The sequence below is a fragment of the Solenopsis invicta genome, chromosome 5, assembly GCF_016802725.1.
Source record: "Solenopsis invicta isolate M01_SB chromosome 5, UNIL_Sinv_3.0, whole genome shotgun sequence".
NCBI classification, from domain to species: Eukaryota; Metazoa; Arthropoda; class Insecta; order Hymenoptera; family Formicidae; genus Solenopsis; species Solenopsis invicta.
Window position 1 is genome coordinate 23,469,952 of NC_052668.1, and position 27,547 is coordinate 23,497,498.

Genomic DNA, 27,547 nt, shown 5'->3' on the forward strand with positions numbered 1-27,547 from the left:
TCTAGAAAGCCATGCACAGTTTCGATAAGTCAATATAACAAAAAAAACATATGATTATTAGAACAGTGCATGCATTAGTAATGGGTATACAATTTTTTTCTACATTATATGTTAACACTTTCAAAGATAACGAAACAAATTAATGAATAAATAGATGAACGATACTTTGTTTTTCGGGCAGCCTAAATTGTCGATTATAATAATAATACAGTCTTTCACCGGGTATTGGAATAAAATATTAGGAAGCACCTCCTCTATTACTTAAAATGCAATCTTGCATTTTGTTAGCCCTTGAAAAAAGAAATAAAGGTACTTACGAGCTTCTGTAATCTTGGTTATTGAATATATCACCAGGATCGGATTTCCTAATTTCATTCTCTCGGGCTGCTTCCGTTACGGATTTCCAAACCGTATTCTTCACCCTAACACAGAAACCACCGCCATATAAGTACAAAATATACCATATCGCACGAATATTTAATAGCAATTGTACTCACGCTTTTACTGTAACATCTAGTAGTAATACCGCGATTGGTATTAATATAAGTCCCAGCCAAAAGACAGGCGAAGAAAATAACATTTTGTCATTTCCCAACATCACAGCGCCGACGTTCAAGACGGGCCAAAAATTACTGCGAACAACAAGAACGTATTAAATATATTACGCGCTATGAATACGCGTTAGGAATCTTATATTTGCGCCGTGAGAGAATCTTACCTATATATCAAAATAAATAAGAACCAGAGTATTATAGAACCCCATGTCGCCAAGTGGGTGACCCATGTCCACGAGTTTATTATTAGACCCGCCTTCGCACATACCGTTACTACAACATACTAGAGCAACCGCACGACATGTCTCTTTCATAAGAACTTTCATAAATTTTATTCAATGTAAAAGATGTTATAAAATATATTAACAATATAAACTAGAAGATATAGGATATACTTACAGTATAAACAAAATTTCCTAATAGAAGATAACCACCGTCTCTACCGTTTGCCCAGGCTACGTCTTGTTTCAAGGCCATTAGCGGCAACCAATACAACAGCGACGAATGAATTAGCGCATTTATAATCCATACCCAAAATACCTATTTAAATATGTAGGTATATTTAACGGCTTATCTTTTTTAAAATTATGCTATTATTCTTCTAAAATTTAATTATTCATATTTACTTTAATATTGAAGGATGATCCGCCATTATTCTTCGTCGCGTACAGTCCCGGATGAGCCAGGTGAGTTTCCGCGGAGCATACTTTGTCAAAGAGACCCATAGCTAGAGGAGGCGCAGCGGTGAAAACCTACACCAAAATCATTAGAAATTTAACTTTATTTCTTAGCAAAAAAAAGGACAATGTTATACTTATACTATAGCTCTTAAACACTTACCACGTTATAAAGTCCAATGGACCATCTTTCGAAAAGAATCTGTCCGGACCAGCCGGAATAGATGGCAAACCACAATTCAATAACATACAGACAAATGTTCTTGTAAAACGAATACAAGATTAATTTACACATTCTGCTATAATTCCAAGAGCCGTGAACGAATAACAGACGTTTCAGGAAACGAAACTGCGCAATGGAATAATCCGAGGCACAGGCTGCTTGAAGACCTTCTACACCCGAAATACCTGCAAGAGACAAAAGTCGCAGTGTTACAATGATATAAAAAAAATATTCTAAAATCGATAGGCGTGATAAAACTTACCGACGCCGATGTGAGCTTTTTGTATCATAGCCACATCGTTTGCGCCATCTCCGATTGCAAGAGTTACCGCTTTCTTGTTACTCGTGATTAAGTCAACCACCTAAATTGCATCAAAGTATTTGAAAGTCAAAACAATGCGATTAATTATTATTAAATCAAACGTATTAAAATTAAAATGTTACCTCAGCTTTTTGAATCGGCGACACTCTACAACAGATGACGACTTTGCAAGCTGAACATAATTCCAAGAATTCCATCCTAATATCGCAAGACAAAGCATAATCCAACGTACTGCCGTCTATAATCAGGGCTACATCGTTTTGGCATTTTAAATCGATCCCAAAATCAAGGCAGCGTTGGATGATGACTTCCCTCGTTTTCTATGAGACATATTACACAAGTGAGACATTTTACGTTAGGTCGACTCAGAGGTTTAAAACTTTGATAATCACCTACTTACATCCAAAGAAGTTTCATTAATAATGTAAAGTGGCATCCCGTGCGTTATTAATTTACACGAATAACCAATGTTTATGGCGGTTTCTTGCTTGTCTCCTGTCAATACCCAGACATAGATATCAGCTTGTATAAAAGCCTGTATCGTTTCTGGGACCTAAAGTAATACATTATAACAAATTACAATATAATAACATGACAATAAGACAATATAGAGTTTCATACATGTTCAACTGTTTAATTAATAATGTTTCATACTTGATCTTGTAGTTGATCTTCAATTGCGGTCGCTCCTAATAACGTAAGTTTACTCTCAATAAAATTCGCAGATTGTTCCAGCATACTTTCGCGATTCCTAAGACTGATCGACGCTTTATGATACGACTCGCGCCACCACTGTAAAAAGTTATCAAAAGTTATTGCACAATGTATTAACTTGTTCTTCCAAAACAAGATGAAATGCACACCTGATAAACGTTTTCAGGTATATCCGCGACGGCGAAACAGAGCGTCCGCAGTCCGTCGGTGGCGAAATTTTCCAAATGCTCAAGAGTCGTCTCACGAAAATCGTCCACGTGTTCTGAATCAAGATCACTAGTTTCTAAAGAAGCCGACATCAATCTCTCATAAATAACCGAGTCCGCGCCTTTGCAAAAAATCTTAATCTTCCCCTCGGGCGTTTTCACGATCACCGACATACGCTTCCTCGCCGAGGTGAATTCAATAACGTTCAGGATTTCGTATCGCTGCGTCTCGCCTAGAGCTACGATTTCCACGTAATTGGGTGTCCGCGTGTCGAACACGTAGTTAAATTTACGTGCTCCGTCTACCAGTGCTCTTTCGTCTAGCGAAAAAAGGAAAAGTGTAATGTAATTCGCTAAAAACACATTATGCTAAGCAAGAATACTCGCAAGCGATTTTTACCAGGAGACGCAGCGTGATAAAATAGGGAATCGTCTATTTTCTCGGGAATAACTGTGTGGCAAACCGACAACATGACCATAAATTCGTGAAGTATTTTTGCATGTTCCGCCTTCTTCTTATCGATAGGATTCGACAAGTCCCGCACGGACCTTCCCTCCATAATATCCTTGATCAACTCGCAACTGCTGTCGCTCGTACTTTCGTCGGACGTACCGTTCAAAGGATTTGGCAAACTATAATATTCACAGTTGGAAAAAATGAGTATTTGACTTACCAGTTTCCAATAGAGAAAAGTATATCGTTAACACGGAACTTACTCGTACAGTCTTCCACCGACTGAACATCGCTTGAATTCCATGACGTTCTTCGTAAGAGTGCCGGTTTTATCCGTAAATATATATTTAACTATTCCAAGCTCTTCGTTCAGATTACTTGTACGAGCCATCGCTGGGGTATCCGTTTCCGGATGATACATCTCTATGTCCATATTAATAAACGTGGCCTGAACGAATCTCACTACCTCAAGCGTTACTTGCAGCGATATTGGTATTAAATTATTGAAGAGAATGATGAACGTCAGTAGATTGAAAATGAAGTTTTTACTCATTTCCTCTGTAACGAGAAAGAGAGAGATTGTGAGGTTCAAGCATCTTTCGAGATACGTACGACAGCGCACAGTATATGCCATATGTGTTTACCTTTTAATCCCAGATACCAGAGGCCATCCTTGTTGGCGTTCGTCCATACGACATTGAATATCGTGGAAAGAATGCATAAGAGAAGGAGTATGAAAAATAGCATCAATGTCTGCGTATTGATCACCCGATCCAGGGAAGATCGTTTCAACGGCGCTGTCGTGGTATTATTCTGCATGAGTTTTGTGTCGTGTCCCGTGTAGATGACTACACCGAACACCCACCGCGTGTTCCGCAACACCGCGCCTCGGAGCAACAATTGATCTGGTCCTAAAGCTACACTCCTGCGAAAGAACAATGCCGCTTGTGACGTAACGACGCATTAACTATCACACGATATGTAGATGTTAAGGCTTTAGCGAATGCTAGGGCATTTTCAAAATATGATACGTAACAGACATTTAAAGCTTTATAAATTGATGGATAACGAATTGATACAAGGGATGAAGCGATCTAGATGTGAGAGAGGATTTTCATTAATATTGAAATCAAATAACAATGGATTGGCGCACGGAAAGCGTACAGTGAGAAGGAAATATACTTGAAAGTGTCTTTTGCACATGCACGTTTATGTTCTTACTGTTTATTGGTCTCCCGTAGGACTCCATGGAACTCGTACAAATGCCTATTGGGCGGTTCGCATTGGATGTTAGCGCGAAAATTCGTCAATTCCGCGGTATCCAAGAGATTGGCAGTGTCGGAATGGGCCTGTCGGATCTTCAGATTCGTCTCGCCGTCCAGATTAGCGGTCTCTATGAAAGACATACCCTGTGGCTCCGACGACGACAACAAAATCAAATCAGCGGGGAAGAAAGTGTTGTTGTGAACCTATACATATCAAAGAGAATGATTCTAGCAGGGTAACTGACAATTAATTATTATCACATGAATGATCTTGAGGAAAACAGGAAGCAACCTTAACCACATCGCCGACAGCCACTGCGCGCCACTGTATCCACTGCCAGCGTCCGTCCCTCAGTACCTCCACCTCACTCATATTTATTTCATCGTCCGCTCTGTGCCTCTTCTAAAAAATTGGCAAATACCTCTCTCATTTACATGAGCCGCGATAAGGAAATCGCAATAAAATTGTAAAAAATATACGCACAACGTCCTCGACTATCTCTTTCAAAGCGGACAAGCTGAGAATAAAAATCAGTGGAACCAATGTTGTCCAGCGTCCTGTCGGAGATACGTCTGGTATTTGCTAAAATTAAATTAGAGAAGAATGTGTTAAACGCCGTCGATAGTGCAAATTCCGAATGTAGCTTCGAGGACAAAATTCAACGAGAAATTTATTTATTTTTTATTTTAAATCTACTCGTAGAAATATTGCGAACAAGAATCGTTAAAGAATAATTATTTAAAAAGTTTCGGAAAATTTAAAATTCAAATAGTATAATTGTTTGTTAAAAATTGTATAACTAATTGTGAAACTAATTGTTAAAGAATTCCGTATTTCCGCTCGTTGTACTTCACGTTAATGCTTGTAATATGTCTATGTATAATTTACCTGCATGAGTGCGATGAACAGGAAGAAGCAATTGCTGTAACGGCGAAACTGTTCGAACAGGAATAAGGGTATGAACGTTAGAAACGAGTATTTCGCGGTAGTAATGTGATTGTTCTTGTATTTCGCAGGCTGATGAGGGGCATTGACGAAAATGATCCTCTCCTCGCCGTCATTCTGTTGCGCGGCTGGTTGATCATCGCCCTGTGAGCCACCATTTTCCGCCCTTACCGGACCAACTGTCACAAACGAGATCCATTCGATTTTATGCATGCCATTTGTCGCACAAAACGTAAATACATTTATTTGAAGTAATGCAACGGGAGGTTTAAACTCTTAAGATTTTAAAAATTATTTACGCACAATGGCTCATTTAAATGGCATGGCCTTTTTGCCATTTCACAGAGACATTACTGTGAATACGATCCTGAAGATATGATTAAATCTCTTTGGGAAAAAATCGTCCTATAAGTCTTTAATTTTTATAAATTTTATTAACTAATCTTCTTTGCCTTGAATTATCATTCTTTACTCTTTACTTAATTTTAATTTAATATTACATATTTTAATATTTAACAAGGCTTCTTGTACTTTCATGTTTCTTTCTGAATTTTTTAAAAATTTCTTTTCTTAGCAAAAGAAATTTTATTCTAGTAAATAATAATAAATCAGTGAAAATCACATAAAATTTTTCAAAATATCACGTTATCTCATAATTACAAAAGTTAATTTTACAAGAAAATTTTCTTCATATATAAAGCCATATGCCTTGTAGTTATAAATATATCTATGTGTCTGTATTGTTGAAGTCTCAACTTAATCACATATTTATTTTAATCAATAATTGAAGCAAACCATGTTCCGTAATAACTTTTCTTTCTGTGAGCAAACAATAAATCTCTTACGGAAGATTATCACTCGTTCAATTCATCTCGAAAGAGAATTGACAATTTTACATTTCCCGCAGGTATATTTGTAAAACGGTCTCTAAACTCGCATTTCTGCACTCGTCAGATTGTACAGAAATATACCCTTCGAAAGAAAGATTAATGCAAAGAATAAAGTCACGCTACTTTATCGAAGATTCCAATCGTAAAAACGTTATTATACCCAAGACATACATTCGTATCGCGTTCAGATATTTCTTTTATATTTATAGGCCGTCCACGAACGGTGAATTAACAGTTGCATCGCGACACGAACAATTCTCAGCAAATGACCGCTATTAAAGCATCATATATAAAATATCATGTGTGACTCGCTAAACTTTAAAGGTAAATAATACGGCCGTGAGTAGCACCTCTGGCCGATGCGCACCGCGGGATTTACGCAAGAGGCCTCGGTTTATCGTCGTGCATGCGTAATTTACCGTTTATTGCAGAGACGCAAGACCGACTTTACATACTTGCTATAGATATATGTAACATAAATGTTTTAGATGTTTGCTATATATACATCAAGAGAAAAGTTTCTTTGTATCAAAAAATATTTGTTTGAATTAAAGAAGTTTCTGCATTGCAATGCAGAAAGAAAATCTCTGATTTGAAGAAATTTTTTGATTATTCTTTTTATTAAAATTAAAGAAATAATTTGGTTGAGTAACAAATCTTTTTTTAAATAAAAGAAATATATTTTTAAAATCAAAACAAATAAATTATTTCTTATATTTCTGTCAGCACTTTATTTGAATTAAAAAATTATTTGTTTAAACAAATAATTTGAACAAATAATTTATTTATTTTAAAAAAGACTACTAACCCTTGACAGTTATCCCTTGAAATCAGATAAATTTTCTTCTCCTCAAAAGTATTTTCACTTCAATTAAAAAAAATTAAGTTAAAGAAACGATTTCATCAATTTAAACATAACTTTTCTCTGAGCGTAGCCACCTTCTTTTATTTTTTTCTTGGCAATACGTAAAGAAACAGAAAGAATTAAAATAAAGAAATGAAATCTTGAATTTATCAATTAGACATATTTTGATTTTGCTGACAAAATAGAAGAAATCTCTACGTATTTTATATATTCAAATTAATATCTAAATGTGTAACTAACATCTAAAGTTAACGTCTATATATTAAAGTACATGACATTTCGTGCATGTCAATAATTCAGCGCTACTGTAAACGTCGATAATACATCTCGATAATACATCTCGTTATATACACAGAATTAAAAAAAGGACGACGTACATCTCTTTCCGTTCTCAGAACAGATTTTTCACAATTTTAGATCACTTGCCGTCGACACGAGAATATACAGTTACGTCAATGGAATAAAAGATAAGTGGTTGCCACAGAAATGAAAGATAAGTGCGCTTATTAATAATCCAACTAATAATCCAAGTAATAAGTCAATTAATAATCCAAGATGAGTACTTTTAGCTACAATGCTTCAATCTAATCTAGACTCTAGAGAGATAGACTTCGACGTGCAGAAACTTACGATTTATTGCACTTCAATTCCCAATGACATGATATATTATTATTATAAAAATTATATATTATACATATATTGCTATGTATAAAATATACACATAATAATGCTGCATATTTGTGCAATAATCATATAAATTCTATTTAGATTTATATATACATATTTCAGGAAGGTCTTTTAAAGTTAGCGTTACATTATATTTAAATCATTTGTTTAAAAAATATATATATATTTTTTTTTTAGAAAGAAATGAATTCGATAATTTTTTCGGCGTATTTATATTTACTTTTGTTTTAAGTTCTATAGATTGTATTTGTATGTGTATAATTACATGTATCTAATTTACGTTCTTCAAGATCAAAATGAAGGACATCTTTAAACTTCTTGGTTCGAGCAAGTTGGCGCCACTATTATTGACTTTACATTACGAGATAACACGGGTGGTATTATAGTCTCAATGGTCGCGCGAAAATTGACGGAAAATTAAGGCTCTTTCGCAATGCAATATTGCTTGCATAACGAAATACTTATATATTCAGAGGCGAGAAATATGCAGTAAATTATCCGTTATACATAATTCAGTTTCGTTTTTTTTAGTTTTCCCTTAAAAGTACGTTGCGCCCGTAATTTCGTAATAACCGTAAAATCTGTAAAATATACAGCAAACTGAGACATTTATGACGTAAAAGTTTAAAATAATTTTTTAAATACATAGAGAAGAATTATTTTAAATGTGTAAATTTCTCAGCGAGATATTGCATGTACGTGGCATATCGGACAAATGTTTCAGGTTGCTGCATATTCTACATATTTTTTTAAGGGAAAACTTAAGAAAAAAAAAAATAAAGCTATACTTTGTACGCAGTAATTCACTTACTGCGTGTCACTTTTCGCCTCTGATCTCTGACGTCACGTATTAATATATGAACAATATTGCGCGAGAGAATCGAGTCTTTAAGCGCAAAAAATGGACTTCTCTGGCAAGCATTGTCAAAGCATTGTTACGGAAACAGTGTGGAAATCAGTCAGTCGGTCAGTCAGTTTCGCGACAATGACAGGCATTCCCACGATCTTTACTAACTTCACTTCGATCGACTCCATCTCGCGCGCTCTCCTCCGGAGACGACTTACGGGTCTGGGCATGGAGGTAGAGATGCACCCGGGATCTGAGTTCGTTGAACCACTGCACCAGCTTCGCGGCGGCGACTTCCATGATCGCTCGCGTCTTCTCGCACCTACCGCTTCGCCGGATCTATCTGTTGCTATTTCTCTTTCTTGCTCTCACGCACGCACGTATCTCACATGTCTGCACGCGCGCTACGCCCTCGCCGATTGACATTCAGTCATATCAGTTCCCTCGCGTAGATGAGCGACGCGCGACGACCGTCTCCCCTTTCTCTATCACGCGTGCGGAATCCGGACCAGAGCAGCCCGTGCCGCGAGCGGATCGGAGCAGCAGCGGCGTCGCCGCATCGGGAAACCGACGGGACCGACAGCGAGGAAGACGGCGAGGAAGACGACGGGAACGACGTCGGGTCCGCGGCGCGGTTTGGATCGCCTGTAAAACCCCGATGAATAACTCTCCCCCTTTAATTGCATCGATCGTCGCGCGCGACGTGCCGCGCAACGACGTCGGTGCGCGTCGCGTTCGCTTCCATTCGAGGGGTTGGAGGGAACGGACGGGCGGGCGCCCGACGCCGACGCCGACGCCGTCGCCTACGTCGCCGCGCCTCCACTTGTCGCGGTGGCAAATTTGGAGGTTATGTCGAGCTCCGAGAACGATTTCCGCGGATAGCGGTTGAGTTGTCACGACACAAGGTTATCTACGATTACCACGCACTCTCGGCGAACATTTGGCGAACGTTTTAACCTGAATAGATGGGTGAAAAAGTGCATCGGTCCGCACCGATGCATCGCGTCGAGTCATATCGACGAACAACGACGACGACGACGACGTTTCTGTCACGTGTCACGTGCTTGCAGCGCTGCGCAGTCAGCGCAGCGGTTGCATCTTATACTGGGTGTCCGCGCGTTTCATTGACTTTTTCCTATGCGACTTGATCCGGTAATATTTTTAACAAATGTACGCATCTAAAATAATAACGATTGTAAAATCTAATGAAACTATTTTATAAAAAATATATATTTACATTACGTAATAAAATAACAGTAAGAAAACTATGTAATAATAATAATAAACAAACAGAGAAATAAAATTATATCTAGCAAATACTTATAATACATTTACAATAAATGTTTCTTCGTTCAGAAAATTAAATCTAATTGCTAAAAAAAAAAAAACTGACTCAACGTTAGGAGATCAAGGCGACGGAAGCGGTACACCCTGTATACATACGTGCAGCGTGACGTTAGGTTGGGCAAATTTGTGTGTGTGTGTGTGACTGCCAAATCATTTACAAGGGTCCCGTACGCGTGACGATAAATCGACGAACACATCGACGGGAAATCGAGCGTAGATCCTCGGAACGTCTCGCGAGTATTGAACGACGAATACGCAATTTAATTTATCGATTGTCCGACCGCCCACGCACGTTTAAAAAAAAAAAACTTAGCGACGCACTACGAGGCCACGCTATGTGTGTACACACATACGTTTTTGTCCGGGAGATAACGATTGCGTAATGCGGTTACGCGATAGTGGGCGGTCGCGTAATCTCTGACGTTACTACGTCCCCGGTCCTCCGCTCGCACGCGAAACGTTCGCGCCCGCTTATCGGACGATCGTCGTGCTAAACCGACGCGATTAGCATTTCCGTCGCGGCTCACATTCCGCCTACCGGCCTCGCAGGCCTCGCGTTTGCGAAGCACGTCGTAAAACACGACGAGAAAGCTGGTGTGCAAAAATAAAATAAAAAAACCGACTCCTCAATGCAAACTACATTCTCCTAAGAATGATTAATTATCTTCTCTTACTATGAAAATAAGATGGAAATAGTAAAAAGATGTAAGGAGGAAGAATAAAATGACTTTGGGAATTGTGTGCAACAATTGGGTATATAAAGAAAAAAGATTACAATTGCAGCAGAAGCTGCGTACGGCAATTAAATTTCTGTTGTACAACACAGCTAAAATTTAGCGTATCACATGCAGATTCGTGCTATTGCAATTCATTTTCTTTTTCGCGTAATCAGCAATAAGTAGTAATAAAAAAAAAGAGTAAGCGAGAATAAATCAACAGACACAAAAGGCTTTACTAGATAAAATAGAAATAATGAAAATGAAAGAATTGTATGCCGTAGGCGATATATTAGATTTTAGCTAATCAAATGATTATAAAAAATGGAGATGGATGCGTCTAAGGATGTATTACACGTACAGTCCTTGCAAAAAAAAATTAAATTGGAAATGTGTTAATATTTATAGTTACACTGAGAAAAAAATAGTGTAATATGAATTAAAACGTAGTTTGATTCAAACAATTGTCGAATCACGACTGTCGTTAATATATGTAGTTGATTCAACTAAACTTTACTCATTCAACTATATTGGTTGTTGTCTTTATTTTTAATCTTCTTGTTTCATACTTGTTAATACTAATATTGATTTAACAAAATATTTCCCATTAGACTGATGCTGTTGATTCAACAGCACTTTTTTCTCTGTGTATTGTATATAATATATGTATATGAAAATTATGTAAATAATATTTTTATTTACTAACACATTTTTACGGTTTAATTTATAAGTTATTTTAATTAATTAAATTACTTTGAAAATGACAAATTATTTAAAAAATTTAAATTTTTTGTATAAATACTTATGTATTCAAGATGATTTATGCGAAGCTTCATTGGAATTATGAACTTAATTGTTTCGTTAACAAATAAGCAAATAAATTTTGTATATTTACAGAACAACTAATCTCTACATCGCAATAAAACTTTACATACATCATCTTGAATACTTAATGTAATATATTAAAAATGACAGATTTTTGTCGTTATTTTTTAATTACAATACAAGTACAGCAATACAAGTAACGAGGAAAATAGAATAATAAATTATACTTGTAATACATCGTGTAAAAAAAAAGATGATGTTAAAAGATACATCTTGGATATTCTATTTTGTATTAACAAGAAGAAATAAAATAAGAGAAGATGCTTTAACAAATTTAATTCTGAGAAGAATGTAGTTTGCCTTGAGATGTCTTTTTATTCCTCGTAGTTTCCGAATTTTACATCTATGCTATATTTATAAGTATATTATATATGTATCCTGTGAAGTTGAGAGAAGATTGTGTCACCGGCAGTGAATGTGATGGAATCAGAATTATTTATAAAACGAACATCTTATTCGCGTGTGATTCCGTCGAAGTTTAACGCTGAGATAAATTCTCTTGGGAAGATCGCCCGATTTAATTCGTCTTCACGTAACTGCGTAAACTGCGGGAAATATCAGCCCTCGCAAATTAGCTTTGCGTAGTTTAGCAAACATCGAACCAATCGTTCGTTCAACAGATACGATCTTTGTCTTCCACGACAGACGAATAGACAAAAGCGTATCGTATTTCTCAACGACACGTCCGTGAGGAATTTACACGCAGATCCCGAAGTATCTCTGCGTTTGCCTCAAACCGGAAAGATCGCGACGCTAAAATCCTGGACGTCTCGTCCGGCGATCGATCGAACGAGCTCTCCTGCCAAGGGGGGAAAAGCCAGCGCATCCGGCTGGTCCGGCAATCGATCCTTCGCACCTCTTTTCCCCAAAAACGGACCCGTCTCAAGCACGCACTCGCACACGCACAGTTTCCGCGGCACAGGGACGCGACGCGATACGCGGTCCACTCTCTCGCTCGTTCGAGCCGGGATAACGATCGTCCGAAACAAGTGCGTCTACGTCATCGGAAGGAGCCTCCTCCCTCGCCACACCCCTGATCGGCGGCGCGACAACAACGACGAAAACGACACGTCCACGGCACGTCCGTCAATGCTTTACGTACACGTGCGTCGTTAACGCGCACACGCGCCGCCCCGGCATCGATCGTGCCGCCGGGAAATCCGCACGATACCCGGGAGGATTACGCATCGTCGCGACGCGGCGACACCGAGGCGCCCGCGGGACGCTCGTTCGAGCTACCATAATTGCGAAATTACCCCTAGCGCTTGGCACGCGTTCAGTACTGCAGGACACCGGGCTGGATCGACCGTGACATATTTTCCGCGTTTATTGTAGTCCGAATCTCAAGAATGGTGGGACGCGGCGCTCGCAATCGCGAAAACCCTGCGGTACCAAGGAGCGAGTACCAAAAACGCTTTCCAATCGCAAATAGAATCAGAATCAATTTCTAAAATCTGAGAGGATGTACGAAAAGAGATGGGGATCTCCTAGAGACCTGGATCTCGCGGTTCAACAGCTTTCGTCATGCTTTTTTTTTTAATCATGCAATCGTTTCTTGCGCGAGGCTCACGCTTGCAGCCAATGCGGCACTGCTGCCGAGGGGTGGCCCGGACGAATGCGTCAACCACGTTCACGTGCTATCTCGTGAAAACGCATGCGCCCATCGCCGGCAACAAGTTGGTGTCAGCACCGACCGGAACACAACGGTTGCGCTCCGGAGGAAGCGTGGAGAAGCGTGCGATGGCGTGACAGCTATATAAACGGCATCGATAGGCCAAGGACAAACTGGTGATACAGCGAACAGAGTGGCCACCTCCATCTACCGACCGTTTAAACGAAGGGCATTTGGCGAATACCGTCAATATCGCTGAAGTTACGTTTTGCATACTGAGAGAAAAATGTTTAACATGATTTAATTCTATTCATAGTCATTTTTGTTGTTGCCAATTATATATTTACACTATAAAAAAATGTTGTGCTAATGCAGATAGATTTCTACTATTTCTACGTATCACAACAAAATCACTATTTTCTATCTGTGCTAAAATAGTTTGTTACATATAGAATTTATAGTGATACATTTTAGCATTTCTTCTAGAAAATTGAGATCTCATTATCAATTATACAATCATTTATGATAATTAGTATGATTGGCATGAATAGAAAAGCCACAGAACATTTTTTTAAATTTTACAGTTTAGATATAAATTCTGTCTGTCATTTAGATACCAAAGAATATAGACTATGAATATAATCATAGAAAATATTCTTACATTAAAGCATTTATACATTTAAGAATTTATTTTTTTGTTTGTATATAAATACTTAAACTGAAATTCAAGTATTTTATGTAAAATGTATGAATAACGTTAGTTAATTAAATACATAAAAATGTAAATTAATTAAACTGCAGTTTATTTAATCAAATTAAAAAACTTAGTCAAATCAACTTTTTTCTTAATGTATAATATTTGTTTTAATTATATAGTATTAGTTATTATTATTACGTAAATAGTAAGTAAATGTTAATAATATAGTTATATTTATTATAACTATGATAGAATTTATTATATAAAAATGTTTATTTTTTAACAAGTATAATTCTAGCTCTGTATATGCATACGCAGTGTCAATTTATTAAAAGATCAGAAAAGAGCGATAATCTAGATGTTGATGTAGAAAAATAACGAAGAGTTTTTACATGTACGTTTCGGGCTTACTTGCCCCTTATCAACATGTGGAAATTACATTATCAAAAGAGAATGGAGTAAAATAAAACGGTAAGCCCGAAACGTACATGTAAAAACTCTTCGTTATAATAATATTTCTACACTAATATCTAGATTATCGCTCTTTTCTAACCTTTTAACAAATTGACACTGTTTATTTTTTATTTTTACTATTCATATCTTGATATTTTATTGTATTAGTATTTGAAATTATCACAATTTATAATAAAATTTGTTCATTATAACTGGTAAAACTATAAACATAAGATTGTAACATTATAGCACTAATAATATAAAAATAGAGCTCCCAATCATAATTATTTTATCATTCGCAATCATAAATGTCAAATACTTTTCTCTCAGTACATTGAAAATTAGAACTTTTAGTGCGTAGGCTTAATTAAGGTAGAATTCTCTAGATTGACCTCAATTCTCGTAAATTACAGAATCTCGAAGTTGTTAGCGAAAACATGGGTTGAACACTGATAGCCGCCGAACTACGAGCTTCAACAACTTGCCGTTCTGTTTAAAAGCAAAACTTTGCTTCGACAGCAATTTAGGGATTATCTAGGGCGTATTAATTATAGGTAATTAACTGACGAATCAATTTACTCACCGTCGGAATCCGGCGAGCCGGTCTCCTGCAGCTCGATGTGCTCCCGCATTCTCCGTCTACTGCTGCGCGTGATCGGGTCCAGACGGAGGCCGATATTGTCGACATTATCGATATCCCCGAGATCGATGGGACTACCGACGATATAGGGCCCGGTGGTTTCTTCCTCTCCGCCGTCGTTCGCCCGGTTGGCCGTATTGCCACCGCCGAGGTTGTTGTTGCCGCTGCCATTGTGCAGGGGTGTGTCGTCCATGTGGGGTATGGAAGAGAGGTCCGGCGGGGTGAACGGTCGCAACGGCTCAGGACTAGGAACCCGGGGGTTCCCCCTGGCTGGTTGCATCGGCTGTGCCGGCGCCTGCAATAACAAAATCGACGACGCGATCGATTTACTCGTGACCTTTCACCTCACCGAGAATACCCAAAAAGTTACTAGTTATCAATGCGCCGGTCTATTTATAATCAATTTCAATGGCAGAGAAAAAATGGAAAGAAATGTCGCGTTCTATTTTAAAGACTTAATTTTAATATCTCAACCAGTTATGTTCATCGACACTTATATACATCTATCACAATATTCCTCGCATATTTCTCGGGACACTCACTCGAGCCGCTACTATGCAATTAGAATCTTAGATCACACCTGATTAAAAGACGCAACGACGGCATTACTTTGCAATGATACACTAATCGCATGAGTAATTCATAATCATACAGGTAACAATGACACATACCTAGAATATCCGACGACCCTGAAAGGAATCGTATCAATCTCTCAAACCGCAACGTTTACGTTTTACGTCACGGTTCATTCACCCCGCGATTGTTTCGCGTCACGTACACGACGTATACATCGAAGACTCCTTCCGAGTCTCCGTTTCGACAAGGTAAAGCTTTTTGATTGAACCTTGGTGACCTGATTTATTCGTTTCCCTGAATTAGCTGGAGAATTGACAATGCTCGAAGCGAAATTGTTGAGTCACGCAGGTGGACAAAAGTCTATAAGTATCCTATAGAAATCAGAATTACCGATGTTCCTTACGCCAGGAAAACTTCGATAACTGTGATTTCTATAGAACATTTTCAAGCGAGCGTTAACTCTTCCCGTTAAGACATCTTCTTTTTTTTTCTTTTTTTTTATTGAGACTCTTTAAAATGTTTACGCCGTTTTTGTCGTGTTTTCTTCTCTAATAGAACGGATTCCAAACGAAAAGCAAAATAAAATTAAAAAGATGTTGGAAATTAGATGTTTCATATTTTCGCTTGAATACGTGAAAACCTTAAAAATATTATAAGATATTATAATATTTAATTTTTTATTTTCCTATTGTACAAAAACGAAACAAAAACGTATGAGGACTCTAAGAATATTCAAATTTGACTGCAGGCATTTGAACCAATACGTCGTAAAACTCGCCAACCGTTTTTACTTAAAAATAAATGTGAAGATAGGTTGAGTATCAGGTTTACCGTAGAATTACGACAGTACAAGTGACATGACGTCGGTGACTCATACCTGATGGCAAACACGACGATAATATACTGCGCGACCATTGGCGGCCGCTTTGATGCAGATAACTTATGAGGGTATACAAATACATGCATATTTAATTTTTATAATACTACGAATATAAGCGGGAACATTATGACGGAACGTACACGAGGTGTTTAACGGTGAATAAGTAACGAGCGCTCGATTAAGGTGACCTCGCACGCTTCGTTAATGAATTCGTAAGAAAAGTCGCGTGTTCTCGGCGGAAAGGTGAATTTTTTGTTTCGCGACGACGAAAGAGTCGCATTTCGAACGAGGGTGCGAACTGAATAAACAACTCGTTTCGCGATCGCTGGTGACACTGTTCGTTGAAGCAAATTATTTGCTGCTCGCCTTCGTTCACGTTCGTTTATTCTGAATCAAGAGAAATTAATTGCACGTGCGATTCTGCACCCGCATATATATATTTTTTTTATTTTTACTAACGAAATCTTTTTATATGAGATACATTGAAAAAAAGAGTATGATAATAGTTATCAAGTGGAATGAAATAATGCCAATTAAATATTTAATTAATATAGCCAAAAACAATTTTACTTTTCTGAATATTCAGCAAGCATCAAATTTATAATATTTACAACATATTTATTTAATATAACCAAATTTGATATCTGCTAAATATTTAGAAAAATAAAATTGTTTTTTATTACATTAATCAAATTTGGCATTATTTCACTCAACATTTGATAGCTATTATCCAACTCTTTTTTCAATGTAGGTGAGATGTATGTTACGTAAGGCTTGTGCTCTGATGCATACGCAATTTTACGTGCGTCGAAATTAAAAAACAACACCGGAGGTCGGAGCATCGCGTGTGCCACGCACGTGCGTCTCTTCTGTACGTCTGTAAATTGCTGATTGCATTAAATACGCGGCATGTGAAACAACTGTGCGTCGAGGCCAGACAAATATACGTGCGCGAAGATAAAAAAAATAGAGGACATCAGGCGGTAAAGAAAAGCGCAAAATATGCAAAAACGAACGTCTCTTCGCGGATATCTCATTTCGCGGACGCGCGCGAGAAACGCGGCGATAACTTCAACTCGTCTTGAGTAATCGAGTGACATAAGCCAATGTGCACAGTGTGTCTCAGTGGGAAAAAGCTCAGGTAAATTAAAAATAACGTGTTTTTCAGTGAATTTCGAGTTTGTTTGCACAAACAAGCACGTTTCCGCTTGCGCACGTAAGTCTTCGCGGCTTATCACCGGCTGCACCTTGCGAATTACGTAAATTCACGGTAATTATTCTTGACGGATCTACTTATGAGCGATCACCTGCCAGCGGATACGATGAATCGCTCACCACTCCGAGATGGATTAGACAGGTCATTATCGTTATAATCACGCGATTAATACTCACTACTGTTAAACGTATCGTCCGAGGCTTAACTTTGAGCCTCGTTTTGAAGCTTCAATCCGTTCCCCGTTGTACTTATTGTTGCCTCGCCTTAGCGTCAATCCACGACTGACTCGGCCAGCGATTCATCACCCGGGAAATTTATCGGAGCAAAGCCTAGGCAAGCTGCACCGATGTTTGTCTGATTAAACATCGCGCACCACACTTCGGCAGCAACACATGCGTATACGCAATACAGTGTATGTACATAGCAATGTAGGTCTCGGATTAATCACTATAACTCCAATCATCTCGATATCGTATTATGGAAGATAAATTTTTAACGGTTCGCGATGGATTTTTATCTTGCAGAAGCTCTCGTAGTTGTGGAAGACTCTTGCGCGAAAAAACGCACGTCAATCAGCGAAGACGATTGTCGTCCAGTAGTAAAAACACGGAAGTGGTCAGACCAAGCTTCTTTATTTTTTATTTGGAAGATTGCTGAACTCTGACAGCTTTTGAAGGTACTTTTCCTTTACTCTTTTGAGAAAGGCGTTGTATGTAAAGTTGCTATCGAAAACTTCATAAAAATTGATATTTATTACTTAATACACTTCCCCACGTGTGGATAAATTCAAGTTTCTTCTCTGAATCCTTTCAATTAGTTTTAAAAAGCATAATAGTTTAAAGAAGGAATATGTTTGATTGCGCTCTTCTTCAGACTTCAAATCTGCAGCAGAAATGCAACTCTCGGCAAGAGAAGTCAACTGTAATCTATTAAAGTCCATTGAAGTCTATTAAAATCTATTTAAATCCAAGTAACAATAACTGCAGCGCACACAATTGCGATAAATGTTCAACGAAAATAATTTTTTTTTTGCGAAGGATCTTGAAGTAGTTAAGAAAGTTCTTTTCTATCACAATTAGGAAAAAGGCACATTTATTTGTCACTAAATAAAAAACCGCATGCGACTATCGGCGCGCACTGGTCGACACTGCGAGTAAAACTTCATTAGCGAATCATGACGGTATTCCCAAATGCTTTTCACAATTTTTTACCGAACGTAAGTGTATGAAAGAGTCACCGTTGTTTATGTTAACGATTATGGAAACGATGGGCGTTCATCGTGCAAATGATGCGAGGTGACGACGGCGGCCAGGAGCGCTTTTTCCTTCGAGGAATGTTGGGAAGTCACTGAAATGAAATCCAACGTGACAGCAGCGGGGCACGGCCAATAGGAGTTAGCGAAACGATCGATAACGCAAGACACGAAGTTTCGACCTGATAAGATCGAGATTTCTGTGGCGCTTGCTTGTGGACGTTCGTGAGGTTTTATCGAGACTGTCACGACGATTCCGGCGGCCGTCTTCGATAAGGCAGGCCTCCCGATTAGGAAGGCCATTTCTCACTGATCGTATCTTACTAGATGGAAGAGGAAAAAAAACAATCGTTCCTCGTAACGTGTAATTCGCAGAAAAAATAAAAATAATAAAATATATCGAAACAATTAAATTGACATGTCTGTGCCTCGTGTCACCAAGAAGATATATCTCTAAAAGCATTAACCGTTTCAAGCTCAATCTATATGAATATGAAAATAACAATACAAACATAAATCAACAGCGTGCAAAAGAACAAATTGGACAAACAGAAACTAATGCATTTATTTCAATGTTTGCAATACAAATACACAAGTAGAAATGAAAAGTTCCTAGTAATTTTCTCGTGTTAGAGAGAGATATGGCTTTAACAAGCAAAAGAACTTGTTGAACAAACAAAAACTAATACATTTATTCCAATGTTTGCAATACAAATATCGTGCACGACGTTTCGACTTGCTCAGTCCTTCTCAGCATGAAAATCAAGGATTAACAACGAATTTAAAAGTTAAAAATAATTTACTTAATAAAGTTATTTTAAACAATTTTTTATTTAAGTCGAAACGTTTACGATATTTGTATTGCAAACATTGTAATATTATCAATGTATAAGTTTTTTCAACCAATTTCTTTGTTCATTGAAGAGACATCTCTCCCAACACGAGAGAATTATTAAAACTTTCATTACTCTTGTAGTTTGATTATTGCTTGGGAAAAATTTATTAAAACTTCAAAATTACATGCCTTTTTTAAAGAATAATATGTATTAAAGTTTTATTTGCTCGAAAAGGAAGCGCAAAGCTCTCCCTGAAATATAATTCTGTAGAACAAAATAGTTGCAACATTAATAATGAATTTGCCAAACAGGATTGGTTTCCAAAGTCATTGATTTCCGGACTCGGGAGTTCTTAATTATTTCTATCGCCGTGATTGAACGCGACTTTAGTGACACCCGGGTAATGGAAGCATTGATCGTGACGTGAGACCTTCGACTTAATAAGCTAGACATTTCATTGATCGAATTGTACGATATTACTAATCTTCTGAGCTCTTCCAAGATTCATTATTCAGTGCCTTTGATAAAAAAAAAAACGATATCTCATAAATAAATCTTACCGATTATTCTTTCGTGTGCATCACGTCTAAATATAGCCTTGACTTATTATCTCATTAAATCTCTAGTGATGCAATAAATGCATCATTCTAAACGGAAAATTATTGTCCATGACTCCTTATTCTAATCGCGCGTTACGTTAAAATGTAACGCGATAGCAACAGTGCAGAGGGAATGTTAGATATACGTGCTGCTTCCCAAGGACCCGTGACAATTCCCGGCAGAGACGCAAAAATCATCAAACGCAACGAATAACGGGAAGCAAAAAGTGTGATGATAGAGTGCAAAGTGGTCGATAGTATCGACGATGCCTTTCCGGCGACAAGGCCATCGTAGATCGCCAGAATCGTCAACGGTAAAGAGGTGCTGAATAATTGAATTTTATCGAGTTGATAATGAGACAGCGAAGTGCGGTCCGTGCGTCATTTCGCTCCGCTCTTTCGGATGTATTATAAAAGAGTGCCCTTTCCCAGGAAACGGATCATTAACGGACCCTCCCGTCCCTCGGTAAAAAAGCGTCATGCTCTGAGAATGTCATCGTCGTCGGAAATGTCGGCTCCCCAGAGTACCGTCTTTTCTCGTACACCTTCTCCGTTGTCTGGACGCGGCGGACGCGCCAAACTCGGCGATGCAGCGCGGACGTAATTGTCTTCGCCGCGGAGCTATCGAGCGAGCGCGATCGCAAATTACCGTCCCCGCGCTTCCGGCACGACGCTAATAAGCGCCGACGTAATTAGCGTGACACGATAAACGCGACGTGTAAAATGTAATAGTCCATAGGATCGTGCACGATTTTTTCTTTCAACATATATAACGCAACGATTTAACGAGCGATACCCTTGCCGCGTATTATCGAGCGTCGTCGTTTAACCCGAGAATAGTCACCTGGGGGTGTTTTATTACACTCCAGCGTCGGAAAAGGGAAACTCGAGTAACAGCAAATTTTTTTTATTGATCCGAAATCCATACCCATCGTTCGAAGATTCGTTCCGAGATCTAATTTATACACCAGAAACAAGTACAAGACTCATATATTCATCAGTTTGATGAAACTGGCTGGGATGTAGAAAACGTGTGATATAAAATCAATCAAATATGATAAGAGTGTACATTATAAATTCAAAATAATGAGTTTTTGAATAAGATTTAAATTGAAAAATATAATACGATAAACTATTAATATCTTTATGTTTATACAATACAAGTTTATGTCACGATTCTGCATAAACATTTATTTTTATCTTTATTGAAAAATACTTCATATAACTTTTATATTTATATAATAAATAAATAGACTTTGCAAAAAACAAAGACAACATAAAGAACTTTATATGACGGGGAGAGAAAGAGACAGAGACAGAGTCTTTGTCACTCGAAGGTCCGAGCGGCTCGAGATTTCTTTACCTGAGTGAGGAGGCTTGACCCGTAGGGTCCCTCCCCTGACGGGAAGAGAATCAATTGCCAAAGTTATAGAATGTTCGATTCAAAAGAGAGAAGAAAAATGTCTTTCAGATGCTGGTGATATTTAGACGAACGGTCATTTAAGGACCAGCGGCTGTCTAGAAGATCCTGATGATCCTTAGACGACCCTAATAAAAATTTTCCACAGCAAAAATTCTATCGTTTTGAATATGGATTTTGGTTCATGAATTGACTATTGTGAATCATTTTCTATCAAATTATTTTCTACGATAGAAAACGATTCATATTAATAAAAATTTCCGATAGAAAATGATAGAGTAAAAATTACATTGTTTTAAATATGTATTTTGGTTTGTGAATTCACAAATGTGAATCGTTTTCTATTGTTTTCTATCAAAAATATTTATCAGGGGAGAGTTCCCCGAAGGAACGGCGCGGCGAATGTCTTTAAGATCCCGATAGTCTTAAGACGAGCAGTGAGAGGTTGCAAAACGTATCTGTAAGATCCTTTCGATCTTCAAACAAACACTAACCTAAGAGAGAGACCTGCCACCAGAAAGCTCGTGGTTATATTGAGAGTAACTAGTTTGGTATTCAAGTCCTGGCCTTTGGTTTTGCATCTACGAGGAATTGATCGTTCTTTCTTCGAGAGCGTGCACGCACGAAACGAGATTTTCACTCAAGAAGCGTCCGAACAACAATGATGCAAGAATGATTGAGTTCCGCCAACCGTAAGGCCGATATTACACGTGTCGCATGATAAATTTTTTAAGCGTGTTGATTGGCTGCAGGATAGAAAATTTCTAGAGACTCGAGAAATTTTCTATTCTGCAGCCAATCAACACGTTTAAAACATTTATCGTACGACACACGTGTAATAGCACCCTTAGAATCAGAAAAAAAGAGTGGGGCAAAAAAACGAAAACGTGTCGCTAGCTTAGGGTTTGTGCATCTCCGGTCGGGGGGAACGAAGCTCCTCTCGAGCGCCCATATGTCGTTGAGCGTGTCCAATACTGACAAAGTGTTGAAGCGCGTTTATTTAAACAGAGGTGCAAAAATTATTCCAAGTAATCGTTTACGGAAAAAAATACGACTATTCCCAAAGAGAGTTACATCTTTCGCGTATACCTACTTCTCACGAATCCTACTTCAATGATATTCCGCACGGAATTCAAATATTCTACAAGCGAATGTTCTTCGGCCAGGATCAAACAAAATCTTCCCTCAAATCGAACGGATGATGACACGAAGAGGCGCGGCCGTCAACTTCGTCGCGTACGAGCATTGATTACGCTTGCGGCAAAGTGTGTGCCGTTACACGTGGAGGTGTTTGCGAATGATAATGAAGCGAATTCATCGATAGCCCGCACGTAACGCCACACCCTACCTCGAAATGAGACCGTACGACCTTTGCCATTACCAGAGGAGCTGACAGAGGACGAAATTAGTCGAGCGCAAAGACTCCGCTACTCGAGGACGAATGTGATCGTTAGTCGGATATCGACGATTCCATCGCGAATTTTTAACTACTATCTTGCAAAACATAATATTTTCATCATTGTGAATTTGATTTAAAAAAGATAAAATAATAAAGAAAATCAAAAACACAAAGACAATTATTATAAAGCACTTTTCAGCATTTCGAAACATTTTCAAGGTACATTTTAATATTTAATGAAACATATTTCTTTAGCATTTTTAAATTTGAGTATAAATTCGTATTATCATGCGAATGTATGTATACTTGAATAATTTTTTTTTATTTAACTTTTTTTGGCTATAGACATTTCAAATGATGCAAAATTATGCAAAATTATTTAATAACTTTGAATCCAGTTAAACTGGTCTACCAAATCAGGTAATGGTCCGTCGAAATCATAAATATGTTTTTATGTATTAAAATTTTACGTCATTTAATTTTTATATCTATGACTGAAGAAAAACAAAAAACATGTATCATACTTTAGATGTATTCTTTTATTTAAAATGTAATTGTTCAAATTAAAGCTGAATTAAGCGCTGCCACCCTTGCTCTTCATCCAGAAAAAAAGTTATGCTTAAATTGAAGAAATCGTTTCTTCAACTTGGTTCTTTCAAGTTAAAGTGAAAGTACCTTTGAGAAAATTAGAAATTTATTTTATTTCAAAAAATAACGTCATTAGCTTTTTTCAAAGTAAATAAATTATTTGTTTAATTTAAATAAATAATTTTTTGAATTCCGAGAAAGTACAGACAGAAATGTAAAAAATAATTTAGCTGTTCTGATTACTTTAATATATTCCATTCATTCTAATAAAAAGAATAACCAAGAAATTTCTTCAAATCAAAGAAACTTTGCACAAATTTCTTTAATTCAAGCAAATATTTTTTTAAATCGAAGAAACTTTTCTCTGAGTGTAGTGGCTGTTTTCGAATTGCTATTTTTTTCTATTGACGTATGACTTGTATATTTTTATAGATGATATATCAAATGCTTTCGATTTATATGCGACCTGTTTTCAAACTGACCAAGGAAAATGGACAGCATCGGGATTTGAAAAACTTGAAGTGAATTTCTTTTCCCACGGCTAAGATCGCACGTGCGATACGTCTCTCGTTATCAAGCGAGAATGGAAAAATCGAAGTCGAGGTCGCGCGATAGAGCGGGAAGCACAAATTTGTCTTGTGATTCGATTCAAGCGAGCTCGTGCACGCGCGGTGATAAACGGCAGCCGAACACTTACGAAACTTCTGTCGTCGACGATTATGTAAGCCGCCACCGCCGCCACCGCCGTCGCCGTCGTGCAACACGTCTTTACTACCCGCGCGTTACTCCCGAGCGGATCTAAATTCACAGCGGCTTCGAGGCTCGCGTGACACCAACTTCGCGGCACGACGCTCGTCACGGGCGAAATTCGTGCGTGCACGCCGAGCGGCGACTTTTCAACATTCCGCCCGGCGATTCGCCGAGGGAGGAGGCTTTTATCGGACATTTGGGTCAAGTATCCGCGGCGCCGGCCGCACCCCGTAAAACCACACAAAGTACGTCGGCACAATCGCCTTCCTGTCTCGCCGATTTATCCCTTTGGCCGTCTCTGCTGTCGGCTAATAAAAGGCAATTGTTGGTATCAGGTGTAAATCAAAGAGCTAACCGGATAACAGCATTGTTTACGCGAGAATACTGTTATTAAATGTCATTTTGAAAAAAGACAAATTTCTATAATACAGTCGACATTATTCGATCGTATAATCAGGGCGCTATAGATTTTACGTACGCTCTTTCGGTAATTTGTTTCGAAAATCGCGTGCTCGTGATTCTATACGCAGAAAAATGTTCTTGTGCTAAGAAAAGCTGATTACTCAATTTCAGTTTTCTTCTATAACAGTTATTTTTACAAAGAATATTTTCTTGATAGTCATCTCAAGATACATACATTTTTCCATATGCAAACACATGGTTTACTAAAATTGAAGAAATTTGTTTTGGTTTATTTTTCTTAATTTTAATAAACGCGTGTTTGCGTACAATTTTTTTAATTTTAGTAAATTTTTTTTTTCAGTATACACACACACATTTTTATAATATTCTTCATACTTAAAAGAGTCGAAATTCTTTTTAAAATATATGATGATAAGTTTTTAGAAAATTTGTGATAAGTATATTTGAAAACAATTATAAAAAAAAATATATTCTTTGTTAAAAATAACCGTTTCTTATTAAAAGAAAAAAAGTAAATTGAATAATCTCTTTTCTTAGCGGTAGAAATGATATTTTTCTGTGTGCAACACCTTTACAGGTTTCTCCTAAGAAATGAACCTTTTTAGACTCGTATTTTCCAGCTTCTTGACGGCTGTTATGAGTGAACTTTAATTGTGCTTGTCGAGAGTAAAGAGTACTTCTAAAGCTGGCACTTGTGAACCATTTCAATTGCCAACTTAAACGAATAGGGATTACCCGGGAACAGGAGTTGAACACATGGGGCGATGCCGAGCGACACGCCGCCGTGAATAAGGCCAGATTTAATTCTGTAAACATTGAATACTTCATCCGCGTGGAAAATCGAATTTAGAGCACGAAAGACCGAGCTGATCGTTTCTTGTTACTCGCGACATGTCGTGTAACGTTCTAGGTCGAAAAAAAATAGAGGATGTTAACTCCAAACTGCATTAGTCAGAAAATTCTCAACGCAATCTTCTCCATCAATACTCAATAAACTTCGTAAATAAATTCTGAAAAAAATTGTTAATAACATCACAACGTACCGCACTCACATTTTTTTTACAGCATGAAATAAATGTAATTTATTTACGCGAACGAATTAATTTTTCTTAGAACCAAATAGAAGAACCAGGCATAAAAGTAAAGAAATACAAAATAACATATCAAATTCATAACAAAATAAATATAGATAGGCCAGTAAAATAAAAAAACTCTAGATGTCAAGATAATAAAATTGTAATTAACGTGCTATATATAAATCCCGTAAAAAATAATATAGTATAAATCCTTTTATTATTTTTTTCCCTTTATCCTTTTATTTTATTTTATTTTTTTTTATTTTGACATCTAGAGTTTGTTCGTTTGATTGGCCTATCTATACTTGTTTTATGGTTAATTTGTACACGTACCGTTTGATTTCACATTTTTCGTTTATTTTTTTTTTTATGCCTAGTTCTACAAGAAAAATTAATTTACTCACATAAATAAATTACATTTATTCTTTTTTAAAGAAATGTGAATACGGAGTCATAATGATGATTTATTTTCTTTTCCACCGAGCTCTTCAATTAGCCCTTTTCTGCCCTTAAATTTGTCACAGGGGAGAAAGCGAATAGAGTAGAGATAACCGTGACATCGGCGCGGATTCATGGAACACGTTATAACGGCCACTCCCATTCTTCACGAAAATAAACCGACGAAATTGGAACGTACAGAATGAAAAGTTGGCCGATGTTTAGCTCACGCAAGGAGAGTTAGGCTCCACTCCCGATCTGAATATTAAAACTCCATGGACAAAAGGGGACGCTAATTAATTCAGCGACACAACAGTCAGGTAATTGGATGGGTACGATGTATATGGGACATTTTAATTAGAGTGAACTTCTGCTTTAGGACAACGTACAAGAGAGCATATCGCGGGTAATCAAGATGTATGGTAATAATCATTCAGCGAAATAAAGATGTAAGATAAAGGAGATAGAGGACGAAATCGTGTAACGTGCATATAGACAAATTAATTTACCAAGTATTTAACGCGACGAGGAAACAGAACAGATAAAGGACGAAGGCTCTCAAGCTATTCCAGGCAAGAAACGTGACACCAGACGACGTCTATGCAGGCATTAACTGACGTGAGTCAGTTCTAATCTCACGTGACAGTGTTCCATAAATAAAAGGGAAAAGAAAAGAAAGATCTCGAGAAGATAAGCGTGAAAGAGTGTAATGGTGTTAATCTCTCTACGTTTGTGGAACGGATTGAGCGATTTTATGATGTCACGAATGAAAAGCTCCTTCGTGACACTGCCTCGAGATAATAGGATTATTATTATTATTATACCGCTTAATTCTTTCACGTCGCGTTGCCAGTTGCGGATTATCTCGGTTCCCGCATAAAAAACCGCGTTTGGAGAAACGCGCTATTGTATCGGTCTATTTTTACCTCGTTCATTAAACGTTCATTAGATATTAAAATAAGAATAGAAAGCGGTTAAGGAAACGCAATCCGCTCAAACCTTACCGTGGGAATTCCGCGCGCGAGGCAGCGTACGCGCGGCGTTCCGGATTTAACACAACGGCCGTTATTTTATCGATCATCTGGAGCGTAGTT

The 27,547-nt window shown here is 37.7% G+C and overlaps 1 protein-coding gene and 1 long non-coding RNA gene across 13 annotated transcripts in view; one reads left to right on the top strand and one right to left on the bottom strand.

Moving 5' to 3' along the window:
- Positions 1–27,547, bottom strand: part of LOC105195215 (probable phospholipid-transporting ATPase IA) — a 37,281-nt gene that overhangs the window by 5,166 nt on the left and 4,568 nt on the right. For 8 of the 12 annotated variants that reach the window (XR_005574785.1, XM_039449307.1, XM_039449304.1 and 5 more), the window contains exons 1-20: positions 24,464–24,727; positions 14,944–15,295; positions 5,305–5,540; positions 4,900–4,998; positions 4,708–4,818; positions 4,372–4,619; positions 3,795–4,075; positions 3,414–3,708; positions 3,097–3,329; positions 2,640–3,016; positions 2,431–2,568; positions 2,177–2,329; positions 1,899–2,096; positions 1,717–1,816; positions 1,395–1,639; positions 1,181–1,306; positions 954–1,094; positions 719–837; positions 498–632; positions 318–422 (exon numbers count right to left, since the gene is read on the bottom strand). Coding sequence is in view for 11 of the 12 variants with exons in the window: in XM_039449307.1 (XP_039305241.1) it covers positions 318–422; positions 498–632; positions 719–837; positions 954–1,094; positions 1,181–1,306; positions 1,395–1,639; positions 1,717–1,816; positions 1,899–2,096; positions 2,177–2,329; positions 2,431–2,568; positions 2,640–3,016; positions 3,097–3,329; positions 3,414–3,708; positions 3,795–4,075; positions 4,372–4,619; positions 4,708–4,818; positions 4,900–4,998; positions 5,305–5,540; positions 14,944–15,295; positions 24,464–24,712 (3,941 nt within the window). In the remaining variant the exon portion in view is untranslated. Of the gene's footprint in view, positions 1–317; positions 423–497; positions 633–718; positions 838–953; positions 1,095–1,180; positions 1,307–1,394; positions 1,640–1,716; positions 1,817–1,898; positions 2,097–2,176; positions 2,330–2,430; positions 2,569–2,639; positions 3,017–3,096; positions 3,330–3,413; positions 3,709–3,794; positions 4,076–4,371; positions 4,620–4,707; positions 4,819–4,899; positions 4,999–5,304; positions 5,541–8,868; positions 9,874–12,454; positions 12,653–14,943; positions 15,296–17,848; positions 18,017–24,463; positions 24,728–27,547 lie in introns of those variants that run through there. The other 4 variants (XM_026130924.2, XM_026130926.2, XM_011160535.3 and 1 more) reach the window with 4 other exon arrangements.
- On the top strand, positions 18,211–27,122 carry LOC120357788. Its single transcript, XR_005574786.1, has 2 exons — positions 18,211–18,348; positions 26,540–27,122. It is a non-coding gene; the product is annotated as an uncharacterized LOC120357788 (long non-coding RNA).